At 39.2% G+C, this 11,655-nt stretch overlaps 1 protein-coding gene across 1 annotated transcript; it reads left to right on the forward strand.

Annotated features, from left to right (window-relative positions):
- The first annotated feature begins 1,063 nt into the window (after window positions 1–1,063).
- On the forward strand, window positions 1,064–6,888 carry LOC140923955 (uncharacterized). The gene has a single exon (XM_073373968.1). It carries the CDS (start codon window positions 1,100–1,102, stop codon window positions 5,963–5,965), a length of 4,866 nt encoding a protein of 1,621 aa, XP_073230069.1. The 5' UTR covers window positions 1,064–1,099; the 3' UTR covers window positions 5,966–6,888.
- Window positions 6,889–11,655: the final 4,767 nt, after the last annotated feature.

Raw genomic sequence — 11,655 nt, forward strand, 5'->3', positions numbered from 1 at the left:
AGCACATTTAACTAAAAGAAGCGGTTATTTTCTGCTTATTATAGTAGCAATACACTCATGTTAAAGAGGTTTTATAAGAACGAGTTAAATCGTCTTAACACCGTTGTAAAAATTGCTACAGATGCATTGATGCTAATGTATCAAAAGCCGGGAAAATGTTCTAAAAAATTTCACGGAGCATAACCCACAAACGACTATTCCTCCGGTGCGTTATTACGAAGTTTTCATTTCATTAAACGGTCGTTAACTTAGAGTGCAAATAGTAGGCTTTCAAAAAAATTTCTTTTTTTGTCTATTTTCAATCTATAACAACTAGTAAACCATTATTGTGCTCAAAATGAAAAATGAAATTCGCCGACCAGCCAACTCAAAAGTGATGCTTGAAATAATAATTTGATGAATGAACGAAGACAAAACGAAACCCGTAATTTTATCCCTAAAAGCAATTAGCGTAACACTAGCTGGATCGTCTAAAAACGCCTATATGGGAGGCTAGCTGGATCGTGGATCCTTTCATGAATCTCGAGTCTCGGCAATGTTCTAAACCGGTCGAGAACAGGCACCCCCCCCCCCCCCCTCCCCTTTTTTTATAATTTATTCGTTCAGGGGTCTGGACGGATTTGAACGGTTGTCGGCAGAGGCTACTTTAGGTTGTCGCACGCCACCTCATACCACTAAACTCTTAGCCTCTGCTCGCAGGGTATCCGGAGTGTGACAGCTGTCGCGCAAGCTACAAATGAATTAGATAATGAGCATTAACGTCCGGGGACTGGGCGGAGGCAAGGTGAACTTAACATTAAAGCGCGTTTTCCCTTCAGGTTCTCATTGTAAAAGGTTTTCACTATTCTTTACCACCGGCTAACAGGCCAGCAAACTCATTTCTATAATTTCACGAAGCTGTAGGCTAAAAAAGCGTATTAAGTAAATTTTTGTCGGCAATATTTTGCTCCACCTTTTTCTTTTCATGCATGACGAGGGCGCATAATCAGTCAATGAGTAAAGGGGCGGGGCTTCGATGTAGGATTTCTTAGGGGTGGGTAGCGACTTTTAGTCTGATTTTTTTTCTTTCGCTGATCTTCTTACTAGATCCCAATTCAAAATGGAATATACTCCACAGCAGTTAAACTATTTCAGAATATGTTATATCGCCTTCAACTTGGTCCTCGAAGGACTTCGGAAAGTCTTCAAACAAGAGTGGAATTTCCTTTACATGACAACCTCATTTGGGGAATGGAAAGACATTCCACAAAATGGCAGCGATTTCTACAACAACGAAACGGGGAAAAGTCGCAAAAAGAATGCTCGATATTTTGCGACAATACAGAAGGGAAACACAGCAGAGTGGGACTGCAGTTGTCTACTTTTTGCGTTATTGTTCTCAGATAGTATTGGCACCACTCTAAGTGCGACAATCAGAAAAGAGGTCGACGATCTTCGACAGGTGCGAAACGACATCGCTCACATAAACGAAGTTGAACTTACTGATGCTGAATTCAAAAATTATGTAGCAAGAGTGATAGCTGCATTTACATCTTTGAAACTCTCAACTGATGAAATCGAGGATGTTAAGAACCAGAGCAGCTTTCCCACAGCAGAAGTAAAAAGCTTAAAGCTAAAGGCTGATGGACTTAAAGCTGATTTAAAAGCGAAAACTGAAGAAGTTAAAAATCTAAACTCCGAATTACAATTGACCCAAGACAAATTACAGACCAAGCAGGAAGAATTAGAAACCTTCACTAAGGAAATTAATTCCAAAGTCGAGTCTTTCTGTAGTCTTACATTCAAGCCATCGCACCAAATCATCAGACGTTCCAACGATGTCACAAGAATCAAGAACAAGCTGGAGGAACTTTATATTGAAAGCAAAGGGGCCATCAGCACCATTTATTTATCAGGAATTCCGGGCTGTGGCAAAAGTCAATTCGCTCGTCAAGTGGGACAGGAAGTCTATGACAAAAGCTTGCGAGAAGACGAAGGTCTAACATTTGTTTCAACTCTGAATTCAGAAACCCTTGACTCACTTGCCGACTCCTATTTCAATCTAGCTAAACAACTGGGAGTTACAGAATACGCTCTGACCACCCTAGCAACTTCCACGAAGGTCGACTCAAGTGAAAAAATTCAACATTTAATGCGTTTTATTTCTCCAAAGGTGAAACAATTTTCTGCCTGGCTGATTATTGTGGATAATGTTGTTGACCTATCTGTGGTTCGTAGTTATCTGCCTCCAACCGCCAGTGAAGAGTGGGGTCATGGTCAGATGCTAGTAACTACTCAAGATACTCAGTCAATACCCTTCAATTGCCCTTATACTTACCATGAGTCTCTCAGTAAAGGAATGCACCCAGATGATGCAGTAGACCTTTTAAGAGAAGTGTCCCAAATTTCGAATCAACAACAAGCTGAGGAGGTTGCTAAAGTTCTCGAGTATCAGCCACTTGCCTTAGCTGCTGCTGCAGTCTACGTACAAACAATTGTCAGCTATGGTACCCCTAATTACGGTTGGACAAAATACCTGAAAACGTTTAACAGCGAGGAACAAGAAGCCAAAGAAGAGCTTTTCGCGAAAAAAAACAGAGCATATCCCAAAACAACGGCTACTGCAATCAGAATAGCAATAACTCGCGCTTTGGAAAGCGACAAAGTTCTTTGTAAAGTATTTTGTTTGTTTTCGCTGTGCACATCTGATTCTCTACCTATTGAGGCTGCAGTTGACTTTGTTAAATTTCGTAACAAACAACAAAAAGAAGAATTTATCAGAGCTAAAATTCTGGAATCCACCATAATAACTTGCTTGTACGATGTTGACGGTACACCCACTTACTTAAGAGTACATAACGTTGTTCATGAAGTGCTTAAGTCCACTGTAACATCTGTCCTGAACCGCACACATAAAGCTGAGTACTTTTCTGTTGCTGTTAAGATTTTCAGTTCATTAATTGAAGACAACAAGAAGCTGCTACTTGCAAGTGACAGTTCGTGCATAAAGTTAAGACTAACTACCAGCCATTGTAAAGAATTATATCAACATTTCAAGACTAATTTTACCGACACAGAATTAACCAATAATGAATTATTCCCTTCCATAGCTCCTAGAAATTTAGTATCCTGGCTTTCCTCGACTGCTGAAGTTAGTCGCGACTTGAGTAATATATCGGACGCTCACCTCTTTTGTACATTATGCTCTGATTTTGTAAATTATCTTGATGACGAGCTAAGAGATAAGCTGGAAAAGGCGAATTATTTTCGAGTGCAAGGCCTTGTTTCCAAGGATCTTGACCAGAACAATCAAGCTAAAGAATACTTTGAGAAGTGTCTTGCCATTAAAAAAGAGATTTATGGTGAAAACCATGGTGACGTAGCGCAAGGTTACAACAACCTGGGAACTGTTTACAGTGCCCTTGGTCGGTACAATCACGCTAAAGAATACCATGAGAAGTCTCTGGCCATTAGCAAAGAGATTTATGGTGAACAGCATGGTGACGTAGCGAAAAGTTACAACAACCTGGGAAATGTTTACAGTGACCTTGGTCAGTACAATCAGGCTAAAGAATACCATGAGAAGTCTCTTACCATTAAAAAAGAGATTTATGGTGAACACCATGGTGACGTAGCGGCAAGTTACAACAACCTGGGAACTGTTTATCGTGCCCTTGGTCAGTACAATCAGGCTAAAGAATACCATGAGAAGTCTCTTGCCATTACCAAAGAGATTTATGGTGAACATCATGGTGACGTAGCGGCAAGTTACAATAACCTAGGACTTGTTTACAGTGACCTTGGTCAGTACGATCAGGCTAAAGAATACCAGGAGAAGTCTCTTGCCGTTAAAAAAGAGATTTATGGTGAACACCATGGTGACGTAGCGAAAAGTTACAACAACCTGGGACTTGTTTACCGTGCCCTTGGTCAGTACAATCAGGCTAAAGAATACCATGAGAAGTCTCTTACCATTAAAAAAGAGATTTATGGTGAACACCATGGTGACGTAGCGAAAAGTTACAACAACCTGGGAACTGTTTACAGTGACCTTGGTCAGTACAATCAGGCTAAAGAATACCATGAGAAGTCTCTGGCCATTAGCAAAGAGATTTATGGTGAACACCATGGTGACGTAGCGGCAAGTTACAACAACCTGGGAACTGTTTACCGTGACCTTGGTCAGTACGATCAGGCTAAAGAAAACCATGAGAAGTCTCTTGCCATTAGCAAAGAGATTTATGGTGAACACCATGGTGACGTAGCGAAAAGTTACAACAACCTGGGACTTGTTTACCGTGCCCTTGGTCAGTACAATCAGGCTAAAGAATACCATGAGAAGTCTCTTACCATTAAAAAAGAGATTTATGGTGAACACCATGGTGACGTAGCGAAAAGTTACAACAACCTGGGAACTGTTTACAGTGACCTTGGTCAGTACAATCAGGCTAAAGAATACCATGAAAAGTCTCTTGCCATTAGCAAAGAGATTTATGGTGAACACCATGGTGACGTAGCGGCAAGTTACAACAACCTGGGAACTGTTTACCGTGACCTTGGTCAGTACGATCAGGCTAAAGAAAACCATGAGAAGTCTCTTGCCATTAGCAAAGAGATTTATGGTGAACACCATGGTGACGTAGCGAAAAGTTACAACAACCTGGGACTTGTTTACAGTGACCTTGGTCAGTACAATCAGGCTAAAGAATACCATGAGAAGTCTCTTGCCGTTAAAAAAGAGATTTATGGTGAACACCATGGTGACGTAGCGAAAAGTTACAACAACCTGGGACTTGTTTACCGTGCCCTTGGTCAGTACAATCAGGCTAAAGAATACCATGAGAAGTCTCTTACCATTAAAAAAGAGATTTATGGTGAACACCATGGTGACGTAGCGAAAAGTTACAACAACCTGGGAACTGTTTACAGTGACCTTGGTCAGTACAATCAGGCTAAAGAATACCATGAAAAGTCTCTTGCCATTAGCAAAGAGATTTATGGTGAACACCATGGTGACGTAGCGGCAAGTTACAACAACCTGGGAACTGTTTACCGTGACCTTGGTCAGTACGATCAGGCTAAAGAAAACCATGAGAAGTCTCTTGCCATTAGCAAAGAGATTTATGGTGAACACCATGGTGACGTAGCGAAAAGTTACAACAACCTGGGACTTGTTTACAGTGACCTTGGTCAGTACAATCAGGCTAAAGAATACCATGAGAAGTCTCTTGCCGTTAAAAAAGAGATTTATGGTGAACACCATGGTGACGTGGCGAAAAGTTACAACAACCTGGGACTTGTTCACCGTGCCCTTGGTCAGTACAATCAGGCTAAAGAATACCATGAGAAGTCTCTTGCCATTAGCAAAGAGATTTATGGTGAACGCCATGGTGACGTAGCGAAAAGTTACAATAACCTGGGAACTGTTTATCGTGCCCTTGGTCAGTACAATCAGGCTAAAGAATACCATGAGAAGTCTCTTGCCATTAGCAGAGAGATTTATGGTGAACACCATGGTGACGTAGCGAAAAGTTACAAAAACCTGGGAATTGTTTACAGTGACCTTGGTCAGTACAATCAGGCTAAAGAATACCATGAGAAGTCTCTTGCCGTTAAAAAAGAGATTTATGGTGAACACCATGGTGACGTAGCGACTAGTTACAACAACCTGGGAATTGTTTATAGAGACCTTGGTCAGTACAATCAGGCTAAAGAATACTATGAGAAGTCTCTTGCCGTTAAAAAAATTATTTACGGCGAGGAGCATTCCTCTGTAGCAAACAGTTATTTAGACCTTGGCAATATCTATTGTAGCATTAAACAGTACCCTGTTTCTGAAGAATGCTATGAAAAGGCTCTGAACATTTATAAAACCTTGTATGGCGAGCAGCATGCTGTCGTGAAAAGAACTTTCAACGAGTTAGGATTCGTTAAAAGGAAACAAAGAGAACTTAATCAAACTCGTAACAAATGTTGCGTTGTGTAAGAATAGCACCAATACACTGGGGAACTTCTACCTCTTCCACCAGAACTAATAATTATACCTCACTTTGGGATCTTTGCGAGTCATTCATTTGTTTATAGGCTAAGTTTTTTAAAAAACCAAGTATTTGAGCGATTTAAAAGCACCCCATTCAAATAAGCGTTCCCCCACCCCATAATACCCCTCCCTGCTGAATATCTGATATTGGCAGTATGGATATCTTCCGATAAATTTAATCAATGACACATCTCCAATAACACACCTTTTATGCACCCTATAGTCTCCCCATTCTCTCCCCCATTTTGAATATCTTTTGTTTTTCATTTCTCCTGGCGTATTTTAGCATTTGTAGTGTCAACATTCGCTCTGTTCCTTCTCCTCCTGAAGATAAAATGGGCTTTGAAAAGGCACCATTGTCAAGAATCGGGTCTCTTATATTGCAACTTAAAGAAGCGGCAAAATTCTAAATGATGGCATTTATCATTTCTGCTGAATTGGCCACATTCCTTGGTGCAAATTCCATCAGCGATTAAATTTCTAGGCTACATAATCTTTTTGAGGGAAACAAAACGTCGTTACAAAGAGAAGTAGTGTTGTTACAGAAAGGTGTTCTTCTTTTGCAAGAAAATCTGTACATGTTGTGCATTTTACTGGCCCTATTAGCAAACTTGTTTTGTAGCCGGTAACGTGTATCGCGTTACTGACGCGTAATTTTATGAAATTCGAAGTCAATATTCAACCAATGCCTGGTGTCTTGATTGACATTATCTTGATATTTTTTTCCTAGATAGAGTTTCTATAATATACTTTCTTAAAGCTAGAGCCTATGTACATTTTCATCAATGTTATTTGAATTATAATCAATTTAATGTACTTAGGGCAGCAACTATTTCGAAATATACTGTAATAAATTATTAATATTATAATTATTGTACTTGTGCCTCTCTTCGCCCAGGTGAATAAATAGGTACTGGTGACATATTGCTGCAATAGGTAGTGGGGGGAGGGGGCAGTAACACTGCGATGGACTATTTGAACTAGTATCCCATCCAGGGTGGAGTATGCTTAATGCTGCAAAAAGCTCGTTAACCTCCTGCTGCGTGGGCTTCGTCAGGGACTGCGGAGCCGGGAGGCTAAAAAAAAGAGGCTTTAGCCACATCCCCCCGCCCCCATCACTTTTTTAGAAAAAATAAGGACTTACTAAGAGGAGTTTCTCCTTAGCCTCCCCACTTCAAGTCATTAGCAGCTCTCCCCAACCCCCCTCTCCTCCGCTTGGGAAAATTTTTCGCCTTCCCTATTCTTTGGCTAGTGTCCGACCAAAAGAGAATGATCATTCTCTCTTGGTCCGACTTAATGTACATTATTTGTTTATTTATGCAGTTACGTATATTAAGGTGGCTTAACTCAGTTTTGTGGGCGGTCAGTTGTAATTCGCGTGACGGCGATTGTTTTAACTGAGACAAACAAACATGGCGGCGAAAAAGCAATGGTAAACAGAGGACGATTTCTCAAAATCTACTCGTTAAAATTTTGTGATATTTGGAGGAAGTTTTACTTTTTCTGTATTTTAGATAATGAGAAGTTTAAAATGGAAGTTGAAAAGAAGATTTTTGTGACACATTTAATAATTACAGTATAATTATATTATTGATTATCTAAAAACCCCTCTGTTAAAATTTAGTCAAGTAAGTTTCAAATGGTAATGATTAATTATAGTTAGCTATACGTAAGTTTTATATAGGAAAATCTAATGAGTGAGTTTTCTGTAAACTGAGCAAAAGTGAAATTTTAAGGTTATATTCAATCGTTCATGTTGCCATGGAAACTACGAAAATGTCAACTTTTACCTGCCAATCAAAATCTTTCATCAGTATATTTTTCACTTGCCAAGTTTCAGCTTGTGAGCTGCAACCCTTCTCTTGCCATGATTTGGCAAATGACATATACTCACAAACTGCCAACCTTAAGTGGTGGGGCTGAGCGGCATGTTTGTAGCCTCGCTTACCTTATTATGCTTAAAAGTTCTGTCTTTTTTTTTCCACCCTATTTTTGTTCGGAACCAATCTTTGGTACGCTATCTATTTCAGTCCACACAACGGTGGGCAGTCTTATACATGTTCCAAGTTTCCAAAAGCAGCTGTCGGTTTGCATCAACATTACCCTTACAATGGCTTCAATTATACGGATTTCTCAAGAAAAAAAATAAAAACGTAAAAGGGGTGTTTTCTAAAATTACTACCCAACTTCAGACCAAACCGTTTAATAACCTATTTCAAAACACGATCAATAAATCAAAGCTACACCCAAGAACAACATAGGCTCAAAACCTACTCCCTCTAATACCGCACACACTTAACAGGCTTAAAATCAATAAGAAAGTGTTTCCCCACCCCACCCATTTCTAGCCTGTATCTAGCCTGCATTACAGGCCCATAAGAAGGATAACGCGCGAGATAAGCGTTTGAGAGAGCAGAGAGCGCGCGCACGAGGAAAGAGCGCCATCGTCCCTTTTTTGCACCCTTTCTGAACGCCTTACTTTTTCTCGTGTCCCTGTTTTTCATAATTTAATACACATGTCGTATTAGACAACTCTCCGACAAATTCCCAAGAGGATTTTTTAGACACCTAAAATGATCTGCAGAATAAAACCAGAAATTTTACTTTAAGAAAGAATATACTGAGCTGCAAACAGTGCGTGATGTGACCATTTAGTTTTGTTTCTACTCCTTCTTACCATATTTCGGTAATCCACCTTCCCTCGAGTTATCATTAATACCGTGCGACAAAATCTACTAAAAGCGATGCTGAACAACCCGGAAAAAAATTTCGACAGCCTGGTCAAAGCTTCCAGAACCCAGTAACCAATCCTATTTAGCAAGTAAATATTCCAAGGCTGATTGAGCTTTCACGCTGTTTGCTTTTCTCCCGCAAAACTGTTTCTTCCAGAACCTGAAATTTGCACATCGTCCTGTTGGTATTAAGTTCCGTCATTATTTCGTTTCCTTTATAGGGTAATTGTTCATTGTTGTTACTTGATTTTTCTTCTGAACACTTCTTTGCGTTCTTCGCGAGCAGCACTATCCCTTTACTGCTCAAGCAAACGCCAGAAGAACAATTGAGTAATCAGCGTTGTTCTTAAGTTGCGGCAAGTAATCACCAAAACCAATTGTACTCAAAGTAGTGAAAGTAAATTAAAAACACTTGATATATGACCATTCCTTGTGTCTCACGTAAGCCATGCAAGACAGCCATTAACGGTAATAGACAAACCACAGTTACCACAATCGTTGTCAACGTAACTTTAAGCTTCACTTTTTGAGTGAGATTTGATCTTTTCAAAACGCCTTTCTCAAATAAAGTAATCTGTTTGTAATTAATTTTGTAAATAGCTCCGTTATTTTATGTCCGATGGATTTACGAGTCAAGCACGTTCCAGGGATTCCGATAAGTGCGTATAGCACGCAAAACAGACGCCCTTGAACTGTTATTGGGACAATGTTACCATAGCCTGCAAAAAGAAAATCATTTTTTGTAAGTCACAACCAAAGAGGGAGGCATCTGACTGGTTGTCAGATGGGAAAAAATTTCGTGATTACTTTGGCTTCAGGTCACCTTGCGGTGCATTTCCAAAACAATACCTGACGAGAAATATGAGCAAAAATTGGACAAAAATATCCGTACTACGCGTGGCGGCGTAGTTTTATGCGTAATCTGTCTTTGCAGTAGGTGACAAACTATTGCGTGAAATGAAAAAAAATTATGAACACTGATAAGCATTTGCAACGACTGTTTGCTGTGTCTTTTATTCTTCTCATTACAGTAAACTTAGTAAGTAGCCTTTTTATCTATTATTTCTTGTAAGACCTTTTCCTCAACAGATACTGTTGTTGTGCAATTATTGTCCAAAAACAGAGAAAGTTTTGTTACTAAAAGAAAACAGTTATAATAGCTTTTCACTAACATCTACAGGGTGTTTCAAAAGTTCGTTCCGATTGTAAATTGTATTTTGCGCAAGGTATTTAATGCTTCTTTAGGCAAATGTAAACTGATTCAGGTAAGAAATTTATGTAAATAACCGTTTAAAGCAATTTTAAACTAAGATTTGAACAAATCATATATTTTTTTTAATGTTTCCCCAAATGTACACGTTCTCAAGGTTTTTCCCGCCATACTTTTCCTGTCCATTTTGTAGGTTTTCTATTTTCGTATTTTTGTCGTTTTATTTTATTTTATCCACTCCTTCATGACAATGAAGGCTTACACTGTTTGTGCTAGAGCTCAGTCATCTATTTTTATGGTCTTCTGGCCATTCAGTCAAAGAAAATTGCCAAATTTTTGAGGAAGTCTGAACGATGCCTGAACAAGTGGTCAAAAGTAAAGTCCTTAGAAAACAAACCAAGGAGCGGATGGCCGTTTTTTTCACAAACTGTGTGACAAATGTTATCGAAAAAGCTGTAAGTATATGCGTAATAATTCAACAAAACTGGAAGGTAAAAAAAACTACACTTTTCTTTCACAATATGGATCAAAGTTTCGAGCACAACGGCACAGGGATAAGTTATCCAAAACGTTGGAAAGCCCTGAAGAGAAGCTAAGAGAATAAGGCGGTGCACACTTCATGTAGGCATGGTGTCAGAAGGATTTGTAAACTTTATACCAAAGAACGACCGAACAGCAAACTCAGGTGATGTGAACGCCCTAGAGACCATCTGGATTATCGTTAACGAGACAAGAACAAAGATCTAGCCCCTAAAACACTGTAGGCGCTAAGACAGTGACTACGCTTCGCCTGAAAAAAATGCGAATTCAGACACGCTTTGGGAGCTCGTACATTCTATACCTCATCACTTAGAAAATGTCAGTAAACATAAAGGAAGACATTCTAGTTACTAAGATATTTAGTTATTAATGCTAAATGAATAATGATTAACATAATTAGTTTTACGAAAGGTTTTTTTTTTATCATCAGTGAAATTTAAGCGAATGAAAAATCGGAACGAACTTTTGAAACACCCTGTAGCTCCTGAGTAAATCTTCAGTACAAGTAGGCCGTAGTAGCGTAGTAGCGTAGTGCAAGGTATCACAAGTCTTACTTTCTAAATTAAACCGAAGTAAATCTTAAGTACAAGTAGGCCGTACTAGCGTAGTAGCGTAGTAAACTGTGTGACGACTATTACCATAAAAAAACAGAAGTCAAGATATTCTTTACAACTAGGCCGTAGTAGCGTAGTAGCGTAGTACAAGGTATCACAAGTCTTACCATATAAACCGAAATAAATATTAAGTACAAGTAGGCCTAGTAGCGTAGTAGCGTAGTACATTGTATGACGACTATTACTATACAAAAAGAAAATCAATATTCTTTACACGCAGGCCGTAGTAGCGTAGAAGCGTAGTACATAGTCTGGCGTGTCTTGTTGTACCCTCACAAAGGACGTACTGGAGAGGAGAAGTCGTCATGTTGCTATGGCAGCAAAATTTTTGGATGACAACAAACCAAAAACGTCTCTTACAAAGTGATTTCAAACTGTTTTAAACTTCATCGATCTAATTCATGTTCATTTCATCCGTTAAATGTTTCTGGAGTAGAATCCGAAAGTCTGACCATATCTGACCTTAGAAAAAAAAACAAAATTTTTTTTACTGTGTTCACAAATTCCTTATAGAGCGGGCGCGTGAAATTAGGAAGTTCT

This window comes from Porites lutea, chromosome 14, assembly GCF_958299795.1.
Source record: "Porites lutea chromosome 14, jaPorLute2.1, whole genome shotgun sequence".
Taxonomy (NCBI): domain Eukaryota; kingdom Metazoa; phylum Cnidaria; class Anthozoa; order Scleractinia; family Poritidae; genus Porites; species Porites lutea.

Coding starts and splice junctions, on each gene's coding strand:
- LOC140923955 (XM_073373968.1), top strand. CDS start 1,100: ATGGAATATACTCCACAGCAGTTAAACTATTTCAGAATATGTTATATC.